Below are 9,492 nucleotides of genomic sequence, written 5' to 3'. Positions count from 1 at the left end.
GGGGAGGGGATGGGGGGAGTTAAAGAAACAGCATAGTTAATATTTCCACATCAGGAAGTTACTGTAATAGCCCAGGGGGCAAAAGACTTAACTTAATCTCCTAAATAGTGAGGAACCCATGGCGTCTCTGTTATAGGTTGGAGTTCCCACGTGGTTTTAACTCCTGTATAAAAGTTTCAGTAGAAAGTGCCACAATGTCGTGATTTTGCAGGGGGGGAAAATTAGCAGGAGGAGATCAGAGGAAGATAAGCGAGGAGCGAGCCGCTTCCCCGAGACCTTCCACTGCGGATCCGAGAGAGAACATCAGACGCGTTAAAAAAAAGCAAAACAAACCAAAACAAAAAAAGCCAAACAAACAAAACAAAACACAGCTTTCAAGCCAGCACAAGGCGAGCGAAAGATCAAAAAGACGCGGAGAGAGAGAGGGAGACAGATTAACTGGAGCAGCAGCAGCAGCAATAACAACAACAAAAATCACACTTAAAATAATAATAACAATAATAATAATAAAACCCAAACCACCAACAAGGAGATATTGTTTAAAAAGAGCGAGCGAGGGAGCGAGCTGAAGAGCTGGTCTGACCGAGAGGATCCGTGCAGCTTCTCCTTCTGGGATCGCCGGGATCGAGCCGATTCCCCGCTCCGCGGCAGCGCAGCGTGCGCCGTGCCCTGCACGCGCCGGGAGCCGCGCAGCATCCTCGCCGGACTTCGGACCCTCCGCGCTGCCTTGAAAATAAAAGCATCTCGCTGATAATAAGCGGAGTGTTTCGGGGAGAGGACTCGTAACCGAGGAGCTGCCGGCCGCGTCCCTCCTCCCCGCAGCCCCGGCTCCCTCCCCAGCCATGCTCCGGGTCAGCTTCGATGGCACGCTGAGACGCCGAGGGCTCTGAACGGGGACAGCCGAGCGGCGGAGACACGACCTGCCCAGAGACCGGCACCCACGGCCTGTGGATTGTTGTCTTGCGGGGGCGGAGTGGGCGGGGGGGGTACAAGTGGCATTTCTCTCTCTCTTCCCCCCCCCCCCCCCTTCCAGGCTATAAATTGGATTGTATATAAATCTGCTTCGTTTATCTCCCTGACCCCCCTCAATGACGCTGGACTAAAGAGCTCCTCTCCGCGGCCCGCCAGGACCTGCCGAAGCGAGCGATGGACCAGGAGCGGCTGCGCCTGGGGATGCCCCTCTGAAGCGGCGCGGGGCACCGGGGCAGCGCGGCGCCGCCTCCCCAGCCCTGCTCCCCAGCTACCCTCGCACCTTCGGCTCCCTGCCCGCTCCCCCTCCCTCCTCCCCGGGCTCCGCAGCCACCCCCTCACCTGCTGCCGTCCCCCACCCCCGTGGAGCCGGGATCTCCGTGCACGCCGAGCCCGCTGCACTCCCCCCCTCCCCTCAACTTCGCCCTCGGTTCCTGCTGGTGCAGCCTCCCCCTCCGCCTCCCCGGCGGCACACGCCGCTTCCCCGGGCGCCCCCTCCCTCCGCCGCGACTCTCCCTCTGCGCGGAGCGGTTGCGGCCCCCCAGCTTGGCTGCCACCGCCCCCTCCGCGCCGCGGAGCGCACGGAGCGGCGCTGCCTGCAGACGGGCTCCCTGCGGCGCTTCGGGGCGGCCCCCAGCTCGGCCCCCCGCTCCTCCGCCATGGACGGGGCGGCTCGCCGGGGGGTGCTGGCCGCGCTGCTGGCCTGCGGGCTGCTCCTGCTGGGCGCCGTGGCCACCCCGACCCCGCCGGCCCCCGCCGGCAGCTCCCCGCAGGACACATGCACCTCCTGCGGCTTCCGGCGGCCCGAGGAGCCGGGCAAGGTGGACGGGGATTTCCTGGAGGCGGTGAAGAGGCACATCCTGAGCCGGCTGCAGATGCGGGACCGGCCCAACATCACGCACGCCGTGCCCAAGGCGGCCATGGTCACGGCACTGCGCAAGCTGCACGCCGGCAAGGTGCGGGAGGACGGCCGCGTGGAGATCCCCAGCCTGGACGGGCAGGCGAGCGCCGGGCCCCCGGCCCACGACCCCGTCTCCGAGATCATCAGCTTCGCCGAGACAGGTGGGCGCCGCCCGGCCCCGCGACCCTGCCGCCCGCCCTGCCGTGACCTGTCCCGCCCGGACAGCCTCGGGTCCCCCGCCCCGCCTGCCTCACCCCTGTGGGTCCCCCGCTCGACCCCTGTCAGTCCCTATCAGACCTCCCGCTCGCCTTGGCTGGCCTCATACACGCTTTCTCTGTCCCCCCGCCTGACCCCTGGCAGAGCCCCTGACCGCTGTCTGGACCCGCTGCCTGGACCCGCTCCTGTACACCTCGCGCCCTGCCTGCCCTCCTGCCTGCTGCAGGCACCTGGCTGCCGGGCTCTCCTGCATGTCCCTCGCCTCATCCTCTCCCCTCTGCCCTGCACGTCTTGCCCCGGCCCTGCCCGCTCTTTCCTGCCCTCCCTGCCTGTGCCCCGGTGCCCGGGATTCTCCCCGGGTTGTGCCTTGAAACTCCTCTCACTGCATCCCTCCATCCTTTCGCAACTCGCTGCAGTCTCTCTGTGCCCCCGGCTTCCCTCTGGTCCTTCCAGCTGCATCGTGGCTTGCCACCATCCCTGTGCATCCCCCATCCCTCCGCCGTCTCTTGCATCCCTTGCCTCATCTGTCCGCCCTACACATTCGTCTGGTTGACTGCATGCATCTATCTGTTGAGGCTCATATTTGCCCATTCTGCTTTTCCATTTGTTTTCCATATATTTAGCTTTCATCTGTAGCGTTGGCCTTGTCTGTCCATTGCCTGCAACCTCCTACCAAGTGTGTCTGTCCCCTCTCTGTCCGTCAGTCTGTTTACTAACTGTGCCATCCATCTCCACAGTACCAGCCATCTCAGTCCTGTCCAGCCATTGCAGTTATGTGTTACTGAATCCCTCCAGCACAGCTTTCCAGCAGTTTATTCAGGCAACCGCTGTGCCTGTGAACTTTGCACATCTGGCTCTAACAACATTGCTCTGCAAATTAGCTCTCTCCTTGTCTATCTGCCCATCTCTCTTCTCCTTCATCGCTCTATCGCTCAGTTCATTTTTCTCTCTCTCTATCTTCCTTTGGCATCTCTGTATCATTTGTCCACAAAATAAATCTCCTTCTATCCTGTATACTGCCCACTCATCTTCTTTATCTACCCTCCCACTTACCAAAGGCATATACATTTACAGTATCTATGGGATCTGTTGCATTATACATGTGATTGTTATATTCACATACAAAATTTATGGGTACACATAATCTCACACAACACAAATGATGTGGATCAGTGCAGCAATGCTGTACTGTTCTTTTTTCTGTTGCTGTCACCACAGTTTATAAAGAAGTTGTGTATTTACTAACATGTGGAAGGCTTTCTCAGCATACATTTTGGGGTTTATTATTTTTTAATAGGCTGTTGTTGCGAGATCTGGGGTGGGCTTGTACTTCCATTTGGTATTCAATCAATCGCTGGCTTCTGTAACACTTCCAAAATCGACTTTGTGTAAAATGTAGACACAGTGAAATTTTTTTGTCACTGAAATATTACAAGGTAGTATGAATGGGCCCTGGAGGCACATTTGAAAGGCGTCTAGGATAACAAATGAAGACACCGACTCTGCAAAAAATCCCATTCAGAGATTGACATAATAATAAAGATTCTTAGGAAAAGAAAGGGAAGAAAAATCCACGTTTGTCTCTGTACAGAAAGAAGCGAAACAGATACAGGCAGATGAGAAAATGCCTTTCCAGCAATAATTTTAAATAATGATTGGGAGGCTTTGATTCAAGGACCAGAATTACAGTCTCTGCCATAAAGGCCAGCTTACACATTTATCACCTACGCCAAATTTAGTTAGGACATATAGCACAAAAATGCAGGAGGGCCACTGGTATTTCTGAAACGTTTCAGGCAGCAGGCTCTTCTGTTTACAAATAAGGGGTTATGGCAGACATTTGGTGACATTTGGTTTTCCGTGACAATTTCACTTCTTTAATTCTGGCGTTACTGAAAAGCGTATTGAGAACAGGCAGTGACGGTGTTACAGTGAGAGCAGCCGCTTCGTTGCCTTGCCTTGTATGGAAGTTTATCATTTCAGGGGGAAAAGGCAGAGATCAAAACGATCAATAATAGCAGATATTCTACCAGGCTGAGTGGGGATTAGCTTGAACAAGCAGACACATTACTGAAATATTTTCCCTCTGTCTCCTGAATCCTCGCTGTTAAACCTCCATGAGAATATGTGAAAATTGAAACAAAATCCGCAGTTTGGCATTGGCGTGTCAGTGGTTATTGAAAGGGCTCTCCCCGGGAGAATTGGCAGGTAGCTGAAAGTCAAAACTGTTCTTAAACCGACGAGATAGCAGAGTCCTAGTGTCCGCCTATTCAAGGTGCCGCTGTGGTGTCTTTAAAGCTGGCTGGCTGGAAAAAAAACACATATTCTGGAGAGCTCTCACTGTTGTCTGTGGATCTGACACATCCAACTAAATCCCGATTCTGAGCGTTGCTGTGGGAAGTCCCCTTTTTAATTCATTTTGATTGCAAATTGGGGATATCTGATTCAGTGCGCGCCTTCTGGCCGGCACAGCCCCGTTGTCACCGCTCCCTCGATCTGCTGTGCTCTAGTGTTGTTCCAAAATCCAGAATGGCACACAAGCTAATGTTTCCTTTTTTACTTAATCTTGCTGATCTCTCCTTATCTTGCAGACGATCTGGCTTCATCTAGAGTCCGCCTCTATTTCTTCATCTCGAATGAAGGGAACCAGAACTTGTTTGTCGTTCAAGCCAGCCTGTGGCTTTACTTGAAGCTGCTTCCATATGTCTTAGAGAAAGGCAGCAGGCGAAAAGTAAGAGTCAAAGTCTATTTCCAAGACCCGGACACTAGCAACAAGTGGAATGTGGTTGAAAAGAAAGTTGATCTCAAAAGAAGTGGTTGGCACACTTTTCCCATGACAGAGGCGATCCAAGCTCTGTTTGAGAGAGGAGAAAGGAGACTGAACTTGGATGTTCAATGTGAGGGCTGTGAAGAGTATTCAGTGCTGCCAATTTATGTGGACCCCGGGGAGGAATCCCACCGGCCTTTTTTAGTGGTGCAAGCCCGCCTCGCTGATAACAAACACAGGATCCGGAAAAGAGGCCTGGAGTGCGATGGCAGGACCAATCTATGTTGCAGGCAACAGTTTTACATTGACTTTAGACTCATTGGGTGGAATGACTGGATCATAGCACCATCAGGTTACTATGGGAATTACTGTGAAGGGAGCTGCCCGGCCTACTTGGCTGGCGTCCCGGGGTCGGCTTCCTCCTTTCACACCGCCGTCGTGAATCAGTACCGAATGCGGGGGCTGAACCCGGGCACCGTGAACTCCTGTTGCATTCCAACCAAACTTAGCACAATGTCAATGCTGTACTTTGATGATGAATACAACATTGTGAAAAGGGACGTTCCCAATATGATTGTGGAAGAATGTGGTTGTGCTTGATTTAAGGTGTGTTTTTTTGGGGGGGAGAGAGAGAGAGAGAGAGAGGGCAAGAGAAAGAAACATTCCCGTACGAGATGGTGTTGGAGGAAGTTTCACTGTGTATCCAGGCATCAGTGTTGGAAAGTCACTGTGGAAAAGTTTGACACAAAAAAAAAAAAAGGGGGAAAAAAAAAAAGAAAAAAAATCATTTCACTTTGGTGTCAGGACAGTGGCAGTTTGTGGATCTTGGACACATATATTCTACCACTTATAAGTTAATGCTATGAAATATCTTAAAGACACACACACACAGGAAACATGGGCACGCACACAAACGCGCTCATACACACATGCACAAACACACACACAGACACACACACGTACACACACAAGGCAGCTCGGAAAAGGGACATGAGCACAGAAAGTCAGCGACCAGTGACGACGGACCTAAATGCCTGCCAGTATGAGTGAACGGCTAAGCAGCTGTTTCCCCGCCTGCCGGTGAAGCCAGATCGAAATGAGCTCCCTTTGCTCAGGCAAAAGCACAGACTGCGAGAACATGATGTATTCTTGCAGGTGTCGAAACGACCAAACTTAGAAAATTGAGAAAAAAGAAAAAAAATCTGAGAAGCTGCAGGACACTGCGCTGGGAGGTGATCACTTCCTCTTAATTTAAATATACCTAAATGTAAGCATCACAGATACCCGCATCTTCCTACAGCACTTCCAGTAAGGAATCACATGGTACCACCAGAGAGAGAGAGAGAGAGAGAGAGAGAGAGAGAAAAGGGGACAGATGCATAAGCAACTGCTGTATTACTAACATTTGACCCTTGCGTAGTCACAAGCTGGGCTGGCATGATCTGATGCTTTAACTGCCCACCAGCAGCCTGTGGATGGCTACACACGCCGTGTCTTGGAAAAGGGTATCGGATACCGTATCTGGACTGTGTTGACCATTGGCATCTCTCGCTGTTCAAAGAATGAAAAGTCAGAGTTGCAATCTTGTGTTCTTCAATGAGAAGCGGAAAGGACATGTGATGTGGGGAGCGAGCAAACAAGCAACCGCCACTGCGGCTAAACCAATGAACCCTAAAGAGGAATGAACCCTAAAGAGGAGTGACAGTAACAGAGTGGAGACATTCTGAAAAATGCAGTGCGTATAGTAACAGGCAAGGAACATTTTAACGAGTCTTGGAAAGGAGTAGAGAGGAGAGTGCTTTCGATTTCCTTACCAGGAGGTGTCCAGGATGGCCATAAAGATCAGAAAATAATGATACAGCATAGCACTTGCAAACTGCTTGAATGCACGTATAATAGCACTTGCAAATTTCAATGCCTTGAAAAGTGGTACTTGATAGTGCACTTATCTTTGCTCACTATCTAGGTAAACAGGTGCCGCATGAGCTATGCAATTTAAAGTGTTGACCCATACTAGACAAAACTGGACTTATGATATGACTTTTTTATATTTTTTTATACTTGAAATTAAATCTTTTGCTTCTTTTTTAAAGCGAATGATTGCTTTTAATGTTTGCACTGATTTAGTTGCATGATTAGTCAAAAAACTGCCATTTGAAAAAAATGTTATTTTTATAGCAGCAAAAAATGAATACAGTTAAATGTATTATACATAAATTTTGGAACCAAAGAGGCCAACATATTAGTTATAATTTTTATGAGATGGCAAAGCCATCATATCATGTAGTCATACTGAGCAATCCCTCACGAGGCCTACCAATTGTTTCAGGGTACAAAATGGATTCTGTTTGTTCTATTCAGTGTCTTTTCTATACCATACGCACATGGAATGTAGAGTGAAAAAAAAAAAAAGACTATTGTAGAATACATTACAATATGTGCATCCTTTAAATCCAATTTTTATGTTTATTTAATAAAGTTCCTTTTAGGTTCTGTTCCATAATAATTTAAACCAAACAATTTTCACTTAGATTTGCTGTTGGAAGTATTTTACATTTGTGTACAGTTTAAATAAATAAAAAGATTGAAAACTGGATGTGCTTTTCTTTTTTCTCCCCCCCCCCCCCTTCAGTGTGTAACATCTGGGGAAACTTGCCAGTTTCAGGACTGCATACGGCTGCAGACACTGAACTGTCGCATTAGACTGTAGTTGTATTAGTCACTGCAGAAAGCCTTGTCTGAGAGCTCAGCTGTGCTCCTGAAAATGTTACACTCCACTTTTATTGCTGTCTATACATGTAAGCATCTGCTTCTTTCTATCTGCATCCGTGCAGTGTCTTTGGGCAAAGGAACAGCGCTGTTCCGCATACCTGCAGATCATTTACAGCAAGTTCCTGGTTCACCTGCTGTGTAAGAATGTTAACTTCTTGTCTAGGTCACTCCCTCAGTGGTTACAAGAGGTAAAAAAATAATGTGGAAAGCACTTCCAGGAAAAAGAGGTCAATACTGTTTGATGAACTTTTTTCTTTTTAATTAGCTGGCACCAAGGAGAGGTTTTCTTTGAGTAAAATGCATCCCCTTTACTAACAAGGGATTACTAACAAACCCCAAAATACAGAAATTCTCAGCAGCTGTGCATGTATCTAGATATTGATTTCATTGATCTTCACAGATAAATTCTTCCTCCTGGAGACCTGAGCAAATGCCAGCTAAAGCTGACAGAAGGGCCTCTGTTGACTTAGCAAATGTTAGGTCTGACCCTGAGACCTGGAAAGTGTTGAAGAAGCAAGTTCATGCAGCAAATGATGGGTTCTAGTTACAATTCACATTCAAGCATAGCTCTGGCCACCCCTCCCCAAAGCCAGACACGAGTGAAATGACTGTTTCAGGAGACCTGTAGGAGCAATTTGCTGTGGCTGTGTCAACAACCTGCTGTGCAGAACTTTGTCCCCAGACCAAATGTTTTGAATATTTCATCGTTTTCTCACCACCTTGAACTGCACATTAATTGTCAAAGCTCTCTGCTCCACCTCTTAGCAGCCTTCTCCCTTTGTTCAACTGTGCTACAGATAAATTCAACAAATTCCCCTTGAAATCAGTGGAAAATAGATGTCCCTTCAGTCTGAAGGCACATTTGACCTAATATGACACTGTCGTTATGAACAAGACTGGGCTGCACTTTTAAAAATGAGATATATTGAGAAATCTTTCCCACTGAAATGCAAGGCCCTGGAGGCTGGGTCCGGTTAGGTTTCATTCTTAATTGAAAGTGTTTGGTTTCTGGAGTTGAAGCCAGGCCCCGCATTGGACACTGGGATTCCTGTTCTCTCCCAGGAGGAGAGTAGGGTGTCTCGGCATGGGATTTGTACCTGCAGTCCTGAGGAGTAGGGAGCTACTGACAGCCAGGATGCTATGAGCTTGGGTTGGCCAGAAACAAGCGGCAGGAATGGGCTGTGCCCTGCATCCCACTGCAAACTCACAAGCAACACCAGGAGCCTGAACTCTTTCAGGAAGAGAGCATCCCTTTTCTTGGTAAAAAGATTTCACAGCTTTCTTCCCCTGCCTTTCCCACTCAGCCATTTGCAGCTACAGCCCTGATATTCATGGGGCAGAAACAGAAATGCAAAGAAGAGCATGAATCAGTACGGTGTCAGGGGCATCATCAAGGAGTGGGAAAAGCTAGATCATGGTCCAGGTTCCTTTTATTTTGTGTGAAACGGCCTCTGGATATTGATTGTAACAGAACATGCTTTGAGTTTTCTGCAGTGTGGAGTCAGTGCTCTGGGTGTGCTGCAGGTAGTGAGGAATTCCTGAGTCCTGGTGCCATCAGCAACCTGTCACACAGATTTCTAAGGCTAAAATAAAATACATTTTAAAAGGTCTTTAATTTTGTGGGACCAATCTGAAACAGTTGGGCTTGATTTTTCAGAGATGTGGCAAGGCTAGTGCTCTTGCCAGCTTTTTGCAGGGAGCTGCAGGAATTTCACTTTCTCCAGCTTCCACCTCCTGCCTTTTTGAAATCAGGCAAAATGCAAGATGCCCAAGATTAATGGCTGCATTTTGAAAATGCTGGGGTTTATTTTCCCATCTGTCACTCCCATCCTTATAAAACTGAGCATCCAGTTTCACTGCCTTATGC

The 9,492-nt window shown here is 49.2% G+C and overlaps 1 protein-coding gene across 1 annotated transcript; it reads left to right on the top strand.

Moving 5' to 3' along the window:
* The first annotated feature begins 1,359 nt into the window (after positions 1-1,359).
* On the top strand, positions 1,360-6,050 carry INHBB (inhibin subunit beta B). The gene is made up of 2 exons (XM_061370109.1): positions 1,360-2,031; positions 4,678-6,050. The coding sequence occupies exons 1-2, from the start codon at positions 1,629-1,631 to the stop codon at positions 5,451-5,453; spliced, it is 1,179 nt and encodes a 392-aa protein (XP_061226093.1). The 5' UTR covers positions 1,360-1,628; the 3' UTR covers positions 5,454-6,050.
* Positions 6,051-9,492: the final 3,442 nt, after the last annotated feature.

This window comes from Neopsephotus bourkii, unplaced genomic scaffold (genome assembly GCF_033783945.1).
Source record: "Neopsephotus bourkii isolate Nb327-2 ecotype Australia unplaced genomic scaffold, CSIRO-AGI_Nbou_v1 NB_1526, whole genome shotgun sequence".
Lineage (NCBI taxonomy): Eukaryota > Metazoa > Chordata > Aves > Psittaciformes > Psittacidae > Neopsephotus > Neopsephotus bourkii.
Note: the sequence above shows the minus strand (reverse complement) of the source record. Positions and strands in the feature narration are given on the sequence as shown.

Coding starts and splice junctions, on each gene's coding strand:
- INHBB (XM_061370109.1), top strand. CDS start 1,629: ATGGACGGGGCGGCTCGCCGGGGGGTGCTGGCCGCGCTGCTGGCCTGC. Junction 2,032..4,677: donor CATCAGCTTCGCCGAGACAG/GTGGGCGCCGCC, acceptor CTTATCTTGCAG/ACGATCTGGCTTCATCTAGA.